This window comes from Nelusetta ayraudi, unplaced genomic scaffold (genome assembly GCF_046127955.1).
Source record: "Nelusetta ayraudi isolate G7.1 ecotype Tasmania unplaced genomic scaffold, CSIRO-AGI_Nayr_v1 ptg000193l, whole genome shotgun sequence".
NCBI lineage: Eukaryota > Metazoa > Chordata > Actinopteri > Tetraodontiformes > Monacanthidae > Nelusetta > Nelusetta ayraudi.
This window is the reverse complement of record NW_027466242.1, coordinates 125712-145809: the sequence shown is the minus strand read 5'-3', so window position 1 is coordinate 145809 and position 20098 is coordinate 125712. Positions and strand designations below refer to the sequence as shown.

At 49.6% G+C, this 20098-nt stretch overlaps 1 protein-coding gene across 1 annotated transcript in view; it reads right to left on the bottom strand.

Moving 5' to 3' along the window:
- Positions 1-9815: 9815 nt before the first annotated feature.
- cntn3b (contactin 3b) overlaps positions 9816-20098 on the bottom strand; it is a 57361-nt gene continuing 47078 nt past the window's right edge. The window contains exons 14-23 of the mRNA XM_076015695.1: positions 19459-19576; positions 18104-18262; positions 17855-18004; positions 15694-15764; positions 14859-15093; positions 14288-14397; positions 11995-12181; positions 11346-11458; positions 11084-11252; positions 9816-10439 (exon numbers count right to left, since the gene is read on the bottom strand). Coding sequence (XP_075871810.1) covers positions 10342-10439; positions 11084-11252; positions 11346-11458; positions 11995-12181; positions 14288-14397; positions 14859-15093; positions 15694-15764; positions 17855-18004; positions 18104-18262; positions 19459-19576 — 1410 coding nt within the window. The 3' untranslated portion in view covers positions 9816-10341. The remainder of the gene's footprint in view (positions 10440-11083; positions 11253-11345; positions 11459-11994; positions 12182-14287; positions 14398-14858; positions 15094-15693; positions 15765-17854; positions 18005-18103; positions 18263-19458; positions 19577-20098) is intronic.

Here is a 20098-nt window from a genome sequence, read left to right as displayed (position 1 = left end):
AGAGAGAAAATTACCATTTACAGAAGAAGCAGGAGCAACACAGTGGAGAGCATTCAGGGGCGGAGCCAACCAGACACAGGTGCAAATCATGAAGAAATCACAACAGTAAGTACAACTGAAACAGAAAGGGAACCTGGAGACAAGACGAAGACTATCAAAATAAAACAGGAAGTTCACATCTCTGGATCACGGCAGGAAGTTCTGAATTCCATGGAAGCAAACTCATCTCAAGCTGAAGGAAACTGGAATTATACACCTGAAAATTTTCTGCTGGCTGGGTTCAATGGAAAAAGGGGGGGGACCTGCAGAAGCCCAACCTCCAGGCTGTTGACCAATCAGAGCAGCCGGAGGAGGGCGAAGGTTCACAACGATTTCTGAGTCAAAAGGGAGCAGAGAGAAAAGAGACAAAAGTCCAGGCAGAGGAATAATAACAATAATAATAATAATAATAATAATAATAATAATAATAATAATAATAATAGTAATAATAATAATAATAATAATAATAATGATAATAATAAAATTTAAAAAAGCAGACTGAAGGCCGTTTGAAAGAACTGGAGATGAAAATACATTTTACAGCAGGTGGATCAAAAATTATCTTTTTGTTTGTTCTTTTTTATATTCATGTTTCACGGACACGCTGTGACTCAGCCATCAGGGGCCTTTTCATATTTCCTTCTAGTCAGAAAATTACCCTCTGAGGTCAAACATTAGCTTTTGAAACACATTTAAAGTTTCTTTTGACTTCAGGGACATTTTTTTCTTTTTTTTCTTTTTTCTTTTTTAATAAATCAAATCAAAGTTGCGATTCGATTCCTCGGACGGTCACATTCCGAGGTCCTCCCTTCAGAGCAAACAAACAAACCAGCAGAACAAAGTGAAACCATTAAAAAGCCCTGCAAAATCAAAAGAAAATCAAACTAACCTTGTTGTGATGAATTGCTGCACCTGCCCTCATAAACGCTGTCGCAGCCGCCGCTGCTTTGGCTTTAGTGGAAACCAAAAACCAGAGCTGAAAAGAGCCGCCACCGCCACCGCCACCGCCGCTGACCACAGAGTGCAGCTCTGGGGGTAAATGGAGGTCAACTGGCTGAATCCAGGGTTCAAGTTCAATGACAGCAGTTGAGTGAGAGAGAGAGAGAGAGAGAGAGAGAGAGAGGGAGGGAGAGAGTAAGAGAGAGCAAGAGAGAGAGGGAGAGGGAGGGAGAGAGAGAGAGAGAGAGAGCGAGAGAGAGAGAGTGAGGGAGAGAGAGAGAGAGAGTGAGAGAGAGAGAGAAAGAGAGAGAGAGCGAGAGAGAGAGAGTGAGGGAGAGAGAGAGAGAGTGAGAGAGAGAGAGAAAGAGAGAGAGAGCGAGAGAGAGAGAGTGAGTGAGAGAGAGAGAGAGAGGGAGAGCGAGAGACAGAGAGCGAGAGAGAGTGAGTGAGTGAGAGAGAAAATCCCTGAGCTTTTTAACTCTCCTGCTATTTTCTCCACCGTTTTAGGATCTGAGGCAGAAACCCTCTCAGAGGAACAGCAAAGCAGCGACTTCTTCTTCTCCTTCTTCTTCTTCGTCTTCTTCTTCTTCTTCTTTCATTATTATTATTATTATTATAAATCAATTTGTAATCCTAACCCCCTCAGAGAATATACAACCCGGGAGACATCCTACCAACTGCAGGCCGAAGCCTCTGCCGACCTCCTCGGCTGCAGTGAGGGAAAACTTGCCTGCAGACGTGACAGACGGGCCGCTGACCGACCGAGGCCTCGGCTTCATCCTGCAGCGGCTCAGGCAGATCAGGAGCCTCCTGTCGCTCGAGAGTCCCAACTGGAGCTCAGCAGCAGCGGCAGAGCAGCAGCAGCAGAGCAGCAGCAGAGCAGCATCCCGGCTCTGCTTGTAATTTCATCAGGACCGGATGCCAGTGGACGTTTGAAATGAGGAGTTAGAGGAGAGCAGAGAGTTGAGAGAAATACTTTTCTTCTATCATAAAGGCTTTGAAATGTCCACAGTGTAATCATTTGGCGTGATTTATGATTTTTATATAGCGATAATTGCTTCACATACTGCCCAGAAATAAAGAACAGTTCTTATTTGTATATAAGAGTATCCAGTTAGCCCCCAGTTAGGGAGCCTGGTGTGGACAATCCAAGTGTGGACATCCTGACGACATGTTTTGTATTTCGGGTGAAGACTTGCAACCTCAAACAAACCATAGAAGAAGGTGAACACCGTAGTTCACTGGCAAACTGTTGTTTTTTTTTTGCAGGGAGCTCTGGGAAATTCCACCGTGGCACCAGCAGACCGGGACCGCAGCCAGACAATCTAGGAGTCTCGCTGTTCACATGACCTGTAGAGGCTCCACAGATCCATCCATCTATCCATCCATGCATCCACCCATGCATCCATCCATCCATGCATCCATCCACCCATCCATCCACCCATCCATGCATTCACGCATCCATCCATCAATCCGCCCATCCATCAATCCATCCATCCATGCATCCATCCACCCATGCATCCATCCATCCACCCATGCATCCATCCATCCATCCATCCATCCACCCATGCATCCAACCATCCATCCACCCACCCATCCATCCACCCATGCATCCAACCATCCATCCACCCATGCATTCACCCATCCATCCATGCATCCAACCATCCATCCATGCATCCAACCATCCATCCACCCATGCATCCAACCATCCATCCCTCCACCCATCCATCCACGCATGCATCCAACCATCCATCCATCCACCCATCCACCCACCCATGCATCCACCCATCCATGCATCCAACCATCCACCCATGCATCCAACCATCCATCCACCCATGCATCCATCCACCCACCCATGCATCCATCCATCCACCCATCCATCCATCCATGCACCCATCCATCCACCCATGCATCCATCCATGCATCCACCCATGCATCCACCCATGCATCCATCCATCCACCCACCCATGCATCCATCCATGCATCCACCCATCCATCCACCCATGCATCCATCCATCCATCCATGCTTCCACCCATCCACCCATGCATCCACCCATGCATCCATCCATGCATCCATCCACCCATGCATCCATCCATGCATCCACCCATCCATCCATCCACCCATCCATCCACCCATGCATCCATCCATCCATCCATCCATGCTTCCACCCATACACCCATGCATCCATCGATCCACCCATCCATGCATCCACCCATGCATCCATCCATGCATCCACCCATGCATCCATCCATCCATCCATCCACCCATGCATCCATCCATGCATCCACCCATGCATCCATCCATCCATCCACCCATGCATCCATCCATGCATCCACCCATCCACCCATCCACCCATGCATCCACCCATCCATCCATCCATCCATCCACAGATCCTCTAACTGACTTGGTGCAGTGTGCGGGAGAGCAGCGAGCTCTTCTCCATCGGGCGGCGTCGCTCCGAGAAAATGATTTTCATTTCGCTTCCCACTTTACGACGCCTCCTTTCCGCCGCAGTGACGGATGAGAGCCGCCGCTGATCACTGCTTTTTCATACTGCTCTCCAACCCTCACAGGCCACACGTGTTCCCTTGTTAATAAAATAAAAAAAAAAAATATCCCAGCCATTCATTTCGCAGGCTTCGCCTTTGTGTCGCTGCCCTTGTCGGGATGCGAGGCGGAACGAGTCGCCCTCTGATTAGCCAGCACCGGCAGCGACTCTCAAAGTTGAAGCGCGGCGCCGCTGTTAAACACCGCGGTTACACGGGTTCGGCTAATTCCGGTCGCAGTTATGTCTCCGTGACGCCGCGGAACGAGACCACCGCGGCCTGGCTCCCCCCCTCTGCTGGTTATTACTGGAGACTTCTGGTCGACGCAGGTCAGACAACCGGCCGGCAGGTTAGCTAGCTAGCGGCTAGCTGGGAGAATGTCAGGTGGCTATTTCGAAGAATTTCAATATAAAACGTGTTTTTTTTTTTTTTTTTGACACTTTCATTCCATGTGTGTTCATACGTAGTTTTGATGCCTTCAGTGAGAAACTGCAATGTCAATAGTCATGGGAATAAAAGAAAATACATTAAATTCATAGGTTGTCCACACTTTTGACTGGCTGTGTACATCAAAAAACATTTATTTCATGTTTTTGTTCCTTTTTTCTCCATCCGCTCGACCAAACATCACAAAAAGAAAAAGAAAAGTTCCAAAATGTTTTTAATACCATTATAAATTCACCACCTAATTTGCTTTAATAAAAGAAATGCTAATGGACTCTTTCATGAATTGAAAGGAGAGAGAGAAAGAGAAAAAGCTTTTTAGATTTTCAATAGTTTTCAATATTGCAGGCGGTGCATTGGAGGGAGGTCAGGCCTTTTTATCTTTTATAACAAATGACACATCCACACACGCGCGCGTGCGCGCACACACACACACACACACACACAATATCAAAATCACAAAACCACACTGTTTTTCAAGTAGTAAAACTTTGGGCGTGAATTTGTTGAAAGCAGAGGACATTTGTTCATGGATTTATCTTTTTGTTTGAAAAAACCCTTCATTAAAAAAAGAAAAAAAGTGAATAAAATCTGAACTAAATGACAGCCCTGACACCTCCGAGGACGCAATCACACCATCACACACAACATTGCAATCAAGACTCAACAGACCCTCCAAAACAAAACCCCTACATAAGTCAAAAGATTCCTTCACTCTAAGTGAGGTCTGCATCTCGTCAGGTGGGGATTTCCTTCCTTATGACACCAGAGAAAGGAAGAATGATGGTTTGGGTGAATACAAGATGGGACAGGAAGTGAAAAGAAGGCGGAGCGTCTGAGCAGCGCCTCTCGTCAAGCCGTCCCGCCTCCACTCAGGCACCAGGAAACATTTATTTTCCACGGCCGGCGCCCCAGTGTGCAGCCTAATGATGGATAAAATACGCAGCAGAGGAGCCGGGGCTAAAGTATGGCGTTGATAAATTGGGTGATTACATTACGAAACACTGTGGAACCGCCGTGGCTGGAATCCCATTTGGATCCAAAAAAAAAGTAAAAAAAAAATAAATAAATAAATAAGATGTGTCGAAAAAACCCGCAAGCAGAGGATTTGAGTCGTTTGAGCCTGGGATTAAAGAAGGAGGCACTTTAAAGTTCATCAAGAGCCGCTGCTGTGATTTGACGGATACGACAGGGCAGCAGCGTCTTCATGTTTTTTTTTTTTTTTTTTTTTTTTTTCGTTCATTTTTCATGTCGGCGCTCAACGCTGTCTTATTCAGTTTTTTGACAGGAGCAAAACGGGCACGGCGCCGGAAAAAAAGGGCGAATGACCTTTCAACTTCCTCTGAAAATCACCAACAGAGAGACGATGAATCAGAGACTGGAGGTCAGAGTTCAGCTCTGGAAGGAGGACCAGGTGCGCTTCACTGGTGAGGCGGGTGATGGGGCAAGGGACCAGCAGGGGGGCGGTGACCAGCAGGGGGCGGGGACGAGCAGGACATATGGACCAGTGGGGTCAGGGACAAGGAGGTTGTGGCAACCAGCAGGGGGCGGCAACCAGGAAATAGGCAGGAATTCCAGACGAAGGGCCAGTTTACACCAAGACAGGTTTCTCCCAAAACGGGAAAATATTTTGTTCTTCTTCTGTTATCTATCTATCTATCTATCTACAGTATCTGTTTGTCTATCTATCTATCCATCTATCTATCTATCTACAGTATCTGTTTATCTATCTATCTATCCATCTATCTATCTATCTACAGTATCTGTCTGTCTGTCTATCTATCTACAGTTTCTGTTTATCTATCTATCTATCTATCTCTGTCTATCTACAGTATCTGTCTGTCTGTCTATCTATCTATCTATCTATCTGTCTGTCTGTCTGTCTTTATACATACATGCATTCTGGTGACAGTAAGTACATATTATCCTCAACACCTTCCTCAACGCTCAGCTCCTCTCAGCCTTGTCTACCTTTGGGTCAGCGTGAGCCACAATGCATGATGGGATATTTTTCTGGGTTTGTGACCTGATCGGTTGTACTATATTTTCAGCGATGCATTGTGGGATACATTGAGTGCACTATTTATTGGAATAGCAGTGTTCATCGAGGATTGAGACTCTGGTCAACAAGCACCTAAACAGTGACTGTATGGTGACTCGGGGGTGATTTCTTTGATTGTTGGATTGTTCAGGGGTCTCGGTGCAATTGCTTGGATTCTCCCTGCCTGTCTTCGGGTCGAGACCGCATGAAGGTTTCATTCGAGCGTTGTTCATTTTTTAACGGCGTGTGGCAACCAGCGTCTCGGGACATGCGAGTGAAAACACTGCCCGTGTGCGGTGTGTTTGCCCGGGGGCGATATTCATCTCAATCACAGCCGTGAATTACGCTTCAGTTACATTCAATTTATAACAATCACGGCAAATGAGCATCGTCTTGTAATACGAGCGCCCGTATCAACGCACAATCGCATCCTAATCAACTTTTAATTACTTGAAGGTGGGCCGTGATGACCGGCGCGTCCGCTGGGAGGAAATTAGCCGTCGGACTCAATATTGAATATCGCCGGAGCGCAAAACAACCTGCCGTCAATAATCACACTCGGTTTATATGGTGCTGATCAGTGAAGGCAGAGTTTCAAGGTCTTCGATGGAAGCGAAGAAGACGTCTCACAAGATGTCAGGATACAATAAAAAATAGTTTGAATCTGTGTGTATTCTTCAGAACTATATAACAAAGCCCTGAAATTCAAACTCGGCCCTGTGTAAATTCATGCTCCTTAACGTTGCCTGATAATGAAAAAAGCTGCCAGCTCGTAAAATAAAGGTGCGACATCACACAGAATTTAGAAACGACCAATGAGCCCCGGAGGAACTGAGCCGACACCTCCTGAACTGGAACACACACACACGCACACACATATTTATGTATTACTTAAATATTAATTATTTATTTAATTAATTAATGAATTAGAATAATTGAAACCACTCATCAGGCTGGAATAAACAACTTTTATTAATTATAGTTTTAGAAAAAAAAGAAAACAACACAAATGCACAAACGATGATTAACATGCACAGTTTTAGTACACAAGACAAAACAGTTACTTTTCAATATGAAAATGCGCTTCTACATGTCAGTATCTCACGGAGATCATTGATTAATACACCTGTATTAAGGTCACACTATTCCAAAGCGATACATTTTTTTTTTGTTTGTTTGTTTGTTTGTGGTTTTTATTTGTTTTTCGTATTAGATGGCCACGTGTCGTTTTCAAAAAAATAGATATGGAAGCGTATTTACATGGCGCCGGCTGTTGTGGTGCCACCTCGGCAGCGGCGGCGAGAAGCCTCGACGTTTGAAACCAATCGATGCATTGTCCGCCTCCTCCACATTGTACTTGACTTGTACTTGATGGACTTTTTCAAAGCACAAGGCCAAAAATCTGTCCTTCTTCTGAGAACACCAACTAAGAAGGAAAAGAAGGCTGAATTACACCTAAAAGAAAGTATATAAAAAATAACACTGAGGAAGTGACACACATGGCTCCGTTAATAACCTAAAAGTCAGCCGTCTAGCTTTAAGCCTATGAGGAGCGAAGGAAAAATAAGAACACCACGTCTTCACTCTATGTATTTGTGTGCACAGACGACTACTAGCGCGGTATCTCCACCAGGCGGCTTTGACAAACGTTGAATTGAAAGTGTTGTGAGCTGCAGAGTGGCGGGAGGAAGTGAAGTTCTTCCTTTAAAAAAAACGCTCCTGGCGTTTGGTTGGAAATCGAGCGTCGGATCAACAACGGAACCTGAAGGTGGCGCCGCTGAGCAGCAGGTGCAGCAGGTGCAGCAGGTGCTGGAGGCCCCCCGGTGACGATGTGCACAGTCCGCCGACACTTCATTGGCTCTTGGGGTTGTGGGAACAGTGGGCGGAGCTTTGTTTGCTTCCGACGCGGGGCTCTTCCAGCGGCACCGACTCGGCTTCCTCTAGGTGGCAGCACCTGGTACCAGGTGCTACTTTACTGCCTCCTCGCCACTCGGTTCCAGAAAGGGAGCGAGCGGCCTGGAGAAGCTCTGTCACAGCTGACGGACATTGAAACTATCATTAGCGTCGAGAGAAGATTCAATAAAAGTCATAAAGAGTCAATACTGCAGTGCCAACACGGTATTGTCACATCACATGGACTCTTTTGGACCACCTTGTTCCGACGACTCCGCACACGTTGAGGAGGAACTCGACAGTTTTGGAAAAAAGCGCTAAAAGCTAAAACTGTATCATGGGGGAGGGGCCAAAGTGTCTATGAGATGATCTTCTGAAAAAAAAAACAAAAAAACCCCACAATTTTCTTTACAAAAACTGATCAAGTCCACTGTAACAGAGTTCCATTGAGTCTTGCCTTTGAATCCACTGGTGGAAAATCCAAACGGGCAACTTTTGGCTGTAAAATGGTTCCGGTGCGACCAGGTGTTCGTGAAGCCGGACAGACAAAAATAAACCTTAATGCTTTTTTGTTGTTGTTGTTGTTGTTGTTGTTGTGTAACTCGAAAAAAAAATCAACCGGTCGCTCAATTTCAGCTCATTTCAGGTAAAAAAAAAAACAAGGCACAAAACAAACAAAAAAAAAAAATCAGAAAAAACAACAAACACCATGGATTCTTAAGTCAGAGCAGAAACTGAGAGGCCGTGGGCGGCGACGTTGTGGAGGACATCAGTGACATCATAACGCAACGCAACACAAGGAGCCTAATAAGAAAACGACCATCAGTCCATCAGGCTGCGGCTGCTGCTTTGTGACGGCTGCAATGATGGAGCAGGAAAATCCATATCCCATCGAGCGGCCCGCAGCCGCCGTCCAATCAGCCGGCGCTGGGCGGCGGCAGAAGGAGCCGATGGGACGAGCTGATAATGTGGCCGCTGTTTCCTTGTTATGAGGACGCAAACAGCTGCACTGACGTCCGGTCACCTTGCATCACTTCCCCCTTTGTTTGTGCTTTCATCGGACTGTTGGGGTTTTTTTTTTTTTGTAGGGTGGGGGTGGGTGGGTAGTGTGTTATGCAGGCCAATCAGGCGACAGCCTACGTACATAGCCCCGCCTCCTCTTGGCTGTTCGGCAAAGGCACGGTAATGCAGAGCGACGTGGATCCTCCGCTGCCTCACTTGCCAACAGATTCACATATTCAAAAAAAAATTAATAAATAAAGCAATAATAACAATGATACTACTACTAATAATAGTAATGCAGGCAGAGACAAGGGAGGGTCACGTGACTGCCTTTCCCCTCCACTTCCCAGTCAGTTTATATGTTAAGCAATTAAACTGACTGACTGTAAGCAATGGGGATCAAAAATGTCCAAATTTAGATCCGATGGAGCTTTCCCCCCCAAAAAAAAAACATAAAACAAAAACCAAAATCTACAAATGGGCAAAAAAATTTCACCAGGAAGCAACAAAGGAAAAGTCACCGGCGCCTTTCCCTGCCACAAAGGAACACAGGAAGTGGGAGCTCTGCTGAAGGCACTGTAGTCCACTTTGCACTCAGCTGCTTCACCGCCGGTGATCTGACCTCAATATTTACAAGCCGGCTGGTCGTCAGTGCGAGAGAGAGGAGGCTCACCTGGGAAGCTGCCAGACTGTGTTACACCGCCGCCGCCACAACGTCTCCATTCGCTGACCCCCCCCCCCCCACCTCCACCCCCCCACCCCTACTCCAGCCAGTCAGAGAGTGATAGGCATCTATTATTTAGAGCAGCGCCAGACAGAAAGTGAAGCCGTCGGGGTCGCTGTCTAGTGAAAGGGGGGTGGGGGGGCCTCAGCAGCTCTGGAGGCGGAGCAGGTCGGGTTGAACACACTTTTTGGGTGCAGAGAGCCAAAGGTGTGACCGACGCATCGTCTTGGGAGGGGGCACAGCTGCAGGAACATTTGGAGGGGCCGGCGGAGTGAAATATCAACAAGCCGTCGATGAGGGAGCGTGGAAACGTTGCCAAATGCACCTCATCTCAGTAGCAGCCTCTGGTCACCTGCTTTGGTTTGGGCTGGACGTGACTGGGTGGGGCGGGGGGTGGGGTGGGGTGTTAAGGCAGTGGCATCTCCACTGATACCACAGAGAAAAGTCACAGAACTCAAAGTGAAACCTAAAGCACGGCGGCACTTCTGCAGCATCAACGCAAATCAAAACAACCAAACGCTAAGAGGGAAAGATTTTGTGCACAAAAAAAAAAAAAAAATCATCAGCATGATTCTTTCAAAAAGGGAAAAATAACCCCCCCCAAAAGAAATCCCTTCAAAGTTCCCAGAAGCGTTCCCAGCTCTGCCTTCCAGCCTGGCGCCGCTTCCAGAGCAAGTGGCTTCTCCATTGGACAGGCCACGCCCACCAGACATCACCCAGCGGGGGAGCTGAGCAGCACGCTGATGACGAAGACGGCGGGGAGACACGGCGAGCCCAGGCTGGCGGCGCCAGAACCTCTCGCTCCCATACCTGCGACACAGAGCAGAAGAAACCAGAACATCCCGTCAGTCCTCCCAGGTCTCAGCCGTCCGTCCGTCCGGAACCTGCGACCCAGAGGACGCAGGAGGCCGCGGTCCCAGACCAAAGAGTTGCTGTGGCATCGTCAGACAGAAGGGGCGGAGCCGCCTGGTGATTCTGCACGCCGCAGGAGCTGCTTGATATGCGGCGGCGCCGCGCAGCCCCGTCAACCAGGAATAATAACCCGGCAGCGGAGATGAATGACGCAGCGGCGGCGGCGGTGGCATCGCTGAAAAGGTCGCTTCCACTGCGCTCTGCATCGGCTATCAAGCCTGCCCTGACCTCTGAAACACGGTTCATAACAAACCTTTCAACTTTGAAGTCATGGAATTTTAATCTTTCTAAAAAAATAATATATATATATATATATATATAAAGGCCAGAAAATCCCCAGAAAATAGTTTAAGAATCCCAACGGCGTCGTACACGCTGTGCCTCGGCTCGTTCTGATTGGCTGATGCATTCTGACGCGTCCTGAGTCACAGAGGCATGATGGGAATTGACTCGATGGGGCCGCATCATTCATGCCAGCGAGCCCAGCACGACCGGGGCGCCTTTCATTTAATGACCCACTTATACCCCCCCCCTTGACTCACTCAGCCTGTGGATGTGGATTGGCTCGCTGCCGGCCCCTTCGCCGCCCTCGCTCAGCGCCTTCACCTGCACCAGGTAGTCGTCGTCGCCGGCCGACAGCTTGAGCTCCGCCGCCGTCTGGTCGGTGCGCACGCTGGTGATGTCATTGTAGCGGCTGCGCTTCAGCAGCACCTGGGAGAGAGAGAGAGAGAGAGAGAGAGAGAGAGAGAGACGTTGACCTCCGTGGACCAGCTCAGAACCGGATGGCACCGGATCTGGACCCACCAAGTAGCCGGTGACCTTTGACTCCGTCTCCATGGCGACCACCGGATCCCAGTGCAGCGACAGAGTGGAGCCCACTATGGTCCATTGTATGTTGAGTGGGGCCCGGTCCGGAGCTGGAGGAGGGAGAGAGAGAAGAAGAAGTGAGCTCCAGAAAGAAGAAGAAGAAGAAGAAGAAGAAGAAGAAGAAGAAGAAGAAGAAGAAGAACTTGGATCTGTGTTCCAGGCATCAAACTTGACAATCTGACCGCCGGCTGAACCAACCAGAACCAAAAACAACTTTTTTTTTCCCAACGGACGTTAAATTGCGGCGCGCAAACTCGCTTTTTTTCCACACCAGAGAGAAATAAAGATTTTCTCGGGTGGTCGAACTTGTTCTTTTCAACATCAAGTTGCAGAAAAAAGAAAAAGCTTTAAGTTTTAGTTACCATTTAAAAAATAAAAGCGGCTGGAGTCAGTCAAGGCAGCCATCCTGGAAAAAAAATGCTTGAAAACACCTTTCAGCATTTCAATAAATACCTTCTGCGTCAATAAATATTGACTTTTTTTACTCTTTGAAAGTCGGTGTGAATGTTTTCTTAAAAAACGGAACGTTTCCAAGTGACTTTCTTTCCGCATTTTTTGGGGGCTCTGGGTGAACGAGTGGACTCACGCGGCTCCTTGGTGGTGGCGTTGATGGGTGGGGACTGTGGGCCGGGGCCGGCCGTGTTGAAGGCGGCCACTGACAGGTAGTAGGCGGTGCTGGGCCGCAGCCCGCTGACGTTGACCTGCGTGAAGTTGCCCGAGATGCGAACCTTGCCCACCGTGTCGGGCTTGGTGTCGTCCTCCCAGTACACCACCTGTTGGCGCCGCAGAGAGCAGGAGACCTCGTTCACATTCTGCGGTGCTGATGAATAAAACTTTTGATACTTTCTTTTTATTGCTTTTTTTTTTTGCAACATATAAACATTAAACAGAGAAGTAATACAATCAAGATCAAGATAATGACGGTTGCCATGCGGTTGCCATGCGGTTGCCATGATGTCTCCACAGTTGGTTGCATGCTAGCATCAGTGTGAAAGTCCTTGTCCTGTCTGCTCCTCTTTGGTCCTCAGTTGCTCCGTAACATGTTTTTCAGTCCGAATCTTCCGCCAGTCATCTTGCGTAGGAAGATCTGCTTTACACTTCCACTTCCTCGCGGTTGCTTTCTCACAAGCGACTAACACGAGAATAAAAGTTTTTTTTTTTTTTTGGAGAGGCCAGGTGGTTCCAGGACTTCCTCCAGGAAGGCTCAAAAAAATGATCATTGGGGAAATCAATCCATCGACTTTGATTTGTAAATCACTAAATCACATCCACGGCGTCTCGAAGCCATTTTGCACCAAAGAGAGGGAAAAAGAAAACCCTGCACCGATCCAAGCGAAGTTCTAAGATCAGCAAAAAAAACGTAGTGACGCAGAGTTTTACAGCCCGGAAACAAGCGGAACCGACGCATTTAAACGGCTTTGACCGGCGAGGTCATGTGCATTATTCACCCGTCTGCCGCAAAGTGACTGGAAAGTTCAGTCCGCAAACGATTCAATTTGCGATTATAAAACCTAAAGCCGTCCTTCCGCTCCAAATCCTTTCATCTCCAGTTTTCTTATCAATTAAAGCGGCATAAGACGACGGGCGACAGGATCTGGGTTAGCGGTAATCTAATAACCCCGATAATGTGGAGGAGCTGGAGGAGCCACTGGCTTCCGCCATTTTTCACTGTCTGATTAAAGCCGCAGCGTCGCCGCTGCCGCCGCCACGCCGGCGTTTGTGCGTCTCCGTTGAGGCTCCGGCCAGACTATTGAGATTCAGCGGCTTACATCCACTCAGGGGCGAGTTGGCGCAAATGAAAAAGGACAACGTGGCCACTGCTATGGCAACTGGAGAGCCGAGGGCCAGAGGTGACAGATAGTGAAAGAGCACCGAGGAGGAGGAGGAGGAGGTGGTAGGAGAGGAGGAAAAGGAGGAGGAGGAAGAGTAGAGGGAGCACGAGGGGGAGGAGGAAACAGAGGAGGCGGAGGGGGAGGAAGAGGAGGACGAGGATGAGGAGGAGGAAGAGGAGCGGGAGGAAGAGGAGGAGGAGGAAGAGGAGGACGAGGAGGAGGAGGAGGAAGAGGAGGGGGAGGAAGAGGAGGAAGAGGAAGAGGATGAGGAGGAAGAGGATGATGATGAGGAGGAAAAGGAGGAGGGAGTGGAGGAGTAGTAGGAGGAGGAGGAAGAGGAGGACGAGGACGAGGAGGAGGAGGAAGAGGAGGAAGAGGATGAGGAGGAGGAGGAGGTGGTAGGAGAGGAGGAAAAGGAGGAGGGGGTGGAGGAGTAGGAGGAGGAGGAGGAAGAGTAGAGGGAGCAAGAGGGGGAGTAGGAAACAGAGGAGGGGGGGAGGGGGGGGATTAGCGAGAGGAGGAGCGGGAGTAACACTGAAGCCCTCTTTGCATGCTCGTGCGGACCAGGGACTTTCTCTCCACTCTGGTTGTGTGTTGGGGCGAGCGAGGTCGCCTCCTATCATTAGACCTCAAAGAGAATCTTGATGTGCATGAATTGGACTGCGGCGCTGGACCGGAGTCTCTCCAACGGCCTCTCTGCTGCAGGGCCCAGCCTCCTGGGAGACACCTGGGAAAAAAAAAGTTTTCTCTGCTGCATCCAAGAACGTCCAATCAGGTCGCGGCTCTAACCGTGGCAACGTCCGCGCTGACGAGGGTCCAGACGGGAGCTTTTCCAACCCGCTTTCAAACTCACTTCTGCTTTTAAAAATCCACACGGGTTGAAAAGACCAAACCAGCGCCGCTTCACACAGGAGGAGTTTTACTGCTGCAAACTTTTCTTTAAAAACCACCGAGAGAGAAGTTGTTTTTTTTTCTTTCCTGCTGACAGTCTTTGAGAAATTATATTTTCTGGGGTTTTATTTTGGATTTTTTTTTCTCGAGACTCACCTCGTATCCCAGCACTCTTTCAGGAAGGACCGGCAGAACTTCCCACATCAGTTCAATTTGCAGCGCAGACACACTCCTGGTCCGAACCCTCTTAGGAGCCACGCTGGGGACTGAGGGGAAACAGAGAGCGGGCGGCGGTGAGAATCCACATCACACACACACACACACACACACACACACACACACACACACACACACACACACACACACACACACACACACACACACACAATCACGGCCGGAGGAAGAAAAACGGATCTGCAGTTTTCAGTTAAAGGCCGTCTCCCCCTGACTCTCTATCTGATGGGCTGTCTAACTGACATCAGGGGAAGAAGTCTGTCTGTCTGTCCGTCCACCAAATTCAATTAGCAGGGCTGCGTCCTGACAGCGCAGCGGGCTGAGTGTCTGCTCGCATTTCCTGTAATCCATCGGCGCGTTAACTCATATATTATGTTGACGTTCCAGGCGGGAGAGGGAGGAGGAGTTGAGGGGGGGGATGGCGGCGTTCTTCCAAGGTTACTGCGGTGAAAGACTGCGTTTAGCGCTAATTCCATCAGCGGCGCCGCCGTACCTTCCTCCGCTGAGTCAACGGTGGCCACGGCGCTGAAGGGCCCCTCGCCGCGGTGGTTGTACGCCCCCACCTTCACCTCGAAGGGCGCGAAGGGCGGGATGGTGTCGTTGCGGAAGGCGTAGCGCGACACGCCGGGCGCGGAGACGGCGGCCCGCGTCCAGGTGACGGTGCCCAGCGGGCGGAAGGCGAGGATGTAGCCGAAGCCCTCGCCATTCTGCAGCTCCTCGGCCACCGGCTGGGAGCGAAACACAAGACTGCAGTGATATTAAAACGCATACAGACCAAGACGCAGACGGGCCTGTCTGAAGGGGGGGTCTTGGCCCCGCCCACCCAAACACCCACCCACCACCACACTCGTTGCCCCAGAAGAAGAAGAAGAAGAAGAAGAAGAAGAAGATTTGATTTTGATGAAGAAGTGCTATCTGTGTTCCAGACATCAACCTCCACAATCTGAACCAACAATACTGTTGCTGCCATGCTAAGTAAAAAAAAGGGCTCAGTGTCACATTATTATAATTACATCATAAAAATAAAACGCTGTCAAATACCTTCCAACATTTTCAATAATATATAGACCCGCCTGTTTGAAGGGCATCTTCTCTTCCCTTCCTTTAGCCCCGCCCCCCTCCAACCACGCCCACACCCTGCATAATACCTAATTAAAGTCAAAGTTGGGGGAAGTGTGCAGAGGAGCCGCTCTTCTTCTCGCTCCGTGATGTCGACCATAAAATCTGCCGCCTTCACGATTCCGCGCAATTAAGCCAGAAACCATTAGCGGCGCCGTGGCGGCGGCGATGGCGATGGCGAGGACGGTCGGACGTGACAGATGACTTACCTCCCATGTTATCACCAACTCAGACTTGGTGCCGCCTCCACCGCCCACATCCGTGGGAGCCGTATCTGGGACTGAGAGAGAGGGAGAGGCAGAGAGGGAGCGAGGGAGAGAGAGAGAGAGAGAGAGACAGAGAGAGATGGAGAGGGAGAGGGAGAGAGTGAGCGAGAGAGAGAGAGAGAGAGAGAGAGAGGGAGAGAGAGAGAGAGAGAGAGAGAGAGAGAGGGAGAGGGAGAGGGAGAGGGAGAGGGAGAGAGTGAGCGAGAGAGAGGGAGAGAGAGAGAGAGAGAGAGAGAGAGAGAGAGGGAGAGAGAGAGAGAGAGAGGGAGAGGGAGAGGGAGAGAGTGAGCAAGAGAGAGGGAGAGAGAGAGAGAGAGAGATGGAGAGAGAGAGAGAGGGAGAGGGAGAGGGAGAGAGTGAGCGAGAGAGAGGGAGGGAGGGAGAGGGAGAGGGAGAGAGACAGAGAGAGAGAGGGAGAGAGAGAGAGTGAGCGAGAGAGAGAGAGAGAGAGAGAGAGAGGGGCAGTTAGAGCAACGCACACAAAAGAAAAAACAACAACAAAAACATTACAGAGGAAAAAAAAGCAAATTGCTGATCCAGTCCAAATGTCAGCACCGCCGCCGCCGCCTCACTCGGGGCTCAGTGGGATTGTTGCAAATGACATTGGAGGCACCTGGACTCCATTTGCGCTGCCACTCGGCGACGTGTTGCAGCCGAGGTGAAGGTGGCGCCGGCGAGCGGCGAGCGGCGGCGGGTCAGTGGAACACGGAGCTTAATGGCTCGTGACCCAAGAGTCCAAACTCACTTAAGAGGATTCTGCTTTGTGCCAGTGAAAGTGGGCTCGACGTGCAAACACTGCAACCTTCCAGCAGGACATTGGAAAAAAAAAAAAGAAAAAATGCTGCAAGTCACTGTAGGAGTTAAATAAAATAGACATGTAGTTATTGTATGGATAATCCGGGTCAATCGTATTCCTCGCGTGGCTGGAAATTCCACAGCGCCTGACTGACGATGCGTTCTGCATCAACGGTGATGGAATGAGGACACGGTGATTCCGGGAGGAATCGATGAACCCACAGAAGGAAAATAATCACTTCAGGCAAAAAGCCCAAAAAACACACAAACCCAAGAATTACACGTTTTTTCATCACTCACACACACACACACACACACACACGGGTGATAGGCATAAATTATGTATCAACACAAAGACACACACACACACACACACTATAACCTGACAACAACACAGCTGCCTCCTTCCAATCAATGTTTCATGGAGCCACCTCGACACACAGCGACGCTGCAAATTAATGTCTTGGTATTATTTCTTATTTATTGAACCGCGAGCACAGAGAATTAAAGGGACACTCCTGCATTCTCTCACCCCCTGCGGTGCGACGGTCAGAGGAGCAGGACGGTGCCTCCTTCTATGTCAATGTGCAGATTTCAGCAGAAAAAAAAAAAAAAAAAAAAATCACTTCTGCAACTCCAGGAGTCCGGATGCTCTCGAACAGTGGACCTCAATCAGTGGCCCGCGGACCATATATGGCCAGCCAGCCAATGATTTGATACCACTCGAGTACTGCAGTGGTTTCAGCACCAGGCAGCCCCCCCCCCAGGACCACATGAGTGGCCCGCAGGAGCAGCACCGCAACTCGGTTGAGCTGCGTCTGAAAATCAGCTTCCTCCAACCTTGTTAAGCCATTATTAATAATTATTGAGAGCTCATTAACAGGATCATTGTCTTCACACAGCTCGCTATCATTAATCCTAATACATAACCAGAGACTCCCTGGCAACATTTGTTTTTTTCAACTGCTTGCCCTTCATATGACTCAGTAGCCATGAGGTCCACTAGCGGTCCAAAGCTTGGACTCGTGCTTCTGATTGACTTTCATGACTATTTACAATGTAGGTTGTCACTCAAAGCATCACGACTATGAATGAACACAGAATGGAATATAGATTCAACCAAAAAGTGTGAAATAACTCAAACACGTTTTATATTTGAGGTGATCGAGAGTAGCCAGCCTTCATATCCAACATGACTTGACTGCCAGTGCGGCTCTGGGGTCCAGAAAGGTCGGCCGACTCCTGCTGGAGAACCTTTCTGGAGGTGACTTTGACAGCAAACACCAAAAAGGCGCGATGGGCGACGTACTTGCGTCCTCGGTGCGGGTCTTGGTGGAGGGCGGGCTGGGCGGGCCCAGGCCCACGGCGTTGCGAGCCACCACCCGGAACTCGTACTCCACCCAGGCGTTGAGTCCCACCACCGCCGCCGTCAGCGTGTTGCCGTTGACCAACTCTGGCACTGCCGGCGGGACAGGGAGGGGGGGGGGGAGAGGCTTGAGTGTGGGACTGGAGAACCAATGAGGGGAGAGGTGGGTGGGGTCAGAGGGGGGGGGGGTACCTGTGTCCACTGCCTGCCAGCCCACGGTGAAGGGCGTGCGAGCCTGGACGATGTAGCTGGTGATGGGGCTGCCGTTGTCCCTCCCCGGGCTCCAGGAGAGCTGGGCGGTGCTGTCCGTCACCTCCTCCACCGTCACCCGGTCGGGGGGGCCTGGTGGACCTGTAGGGGTGGGGGTGGGGGTGGGGTCTTCAGTTTCTGACCAGCAGTCTGGAAAACCCCTCTCTCTCTCTCTCTCTCTCTCTCTCTCTCTCTAGCTGCTTTTCCATCACAGTTTTTCCCAAAATAAAACCCAAATTTCTAAAATTTTCAAAGTACAATTTCCATCTGTAGATGTTTTACATTGAACGGTTGTGATATTTTTCTCTGTGATTACTTGTAAAAAAAAATATTCCGTCTCCTCCTCCGTCCAAACGTGACGCAACATTTCCACTGGTGAGTGAACTGGTCATGTGACCCCGTACGTCACACCCCCGCTGGCGTGGAATTGCAAAAAAAAAGTGTTCAAATGAGACTTTTGCAATTTTGCGTGAAAACCTTGTAGCGATAGCTGAGAGTTTCTTTTTTTCTTCCAAGTTTAGGTTTTTCCCATAGAAACGCAGCGGGCGTCTCTTTCTCTGCAGCTCGTTAGCGGCCGAGGTCGTTTCCCCTTCAATTAAACGCCGCGACCTTGGCGCGTCGGAGCGCTCGGGGACTTTGCACCCGCGGCAGGTGCGACGCGCTTCACGTGCACGGCCATAAAAAACGATGACGGAGCAGCAAACTGCGCGTGGAAGCGGCATTAGCCCGCAAATAAAACACCGGCGTGGAAAACATTTGACGGGGCGAGCAAAAAAAAAAAAAAAAAAACTCCACTTGTTCCGTCCCGAGCGTGAACGTTAGCGTGTTTGCACTACTGCCCCATTATTCAAATGAGCTCCGTGATATTTTATTTATTTATTTACTTTTTTCCCCCCCCTTTCTGCCAGTGTGTAAATGAGCCAATTAAAGTCATTTTCTGTGATAAACATCGTCTCCTCCAGGCACCTGGGACCGTCATGAGAGTTTGATCAGGGCATGAATACCAATGTGCATCATCAAGGATGAGCCGCGCGCGCGCGCGCGTGTGTGTGTGTGTGTGTGTGTGTGTGTGTGTGTTTGGATACAAGCCCCGCCCACAGAAGGCAGACATGAGCCCACTGCGGGAGTCCCATTTGAGGGAACGTCCTGCTGTGTTTTTGCTTGACTTTGCTTTGTTTTCTCCAGGAAAAAAAAACAGGAAGTGGCGGGAAATAAACCCTCGGCATCGCTCTCACATCGTCTGCACGACGTGTCGGTCCACCCAGGCCACTCCTCCTCCTCATCCCCCTCCTCCTCACCTTTGACCACCAGTATGGCGGCGGTCGACAGGCTGTCCACGTCCGTGTCCACCAGGCAGACGTACTTCCCGCCGTGGTTGAGCTGGATGTTGCGGATCATCAGGTCCCCCGAGAGACTCTGCAGGAAGCGGAGGTGAGCTTTCAGTGGTGTTGCAGTCAAGACGGCACCGACCCAGACCGAGACATGACCAAGACTCAGAGAGCGTCGAGGTGGAGACCGGAGCCAAACACAACCGGCCCCCTGGCCCCGCCCCTAATCCACCCCTCACAGACACGCAAGCCCCAACGCTCATTATTCCCTAATTACACCGGCGCAAAGAGGAAAGAAAGGCTGCTCGTTCAGGAAAACCAAAAACAACAACAAAAACAAAACAAACTCTCGCTATAAAGAACAAATATTATTTCACATAAACTGGAAGCATCTGTTGGTAAAACACAACAGCGGCAAAATCAACTTTGGGTAAACTTAAAGTTTAAAGTTTTTTTTTTTCTTGTCATTCAAAAGATCATCTTGGTGCAGCGCCAGATATATAGAGTGGAGAGAGAGAGAGAGACAGAGAGAGAGAAAGAGAGAGTGAGAGAGAGAGAAAAGAGACAGAGATAGAGAGAGAGAGAGACAGAGAAAGAGAGAGAGAGAAAA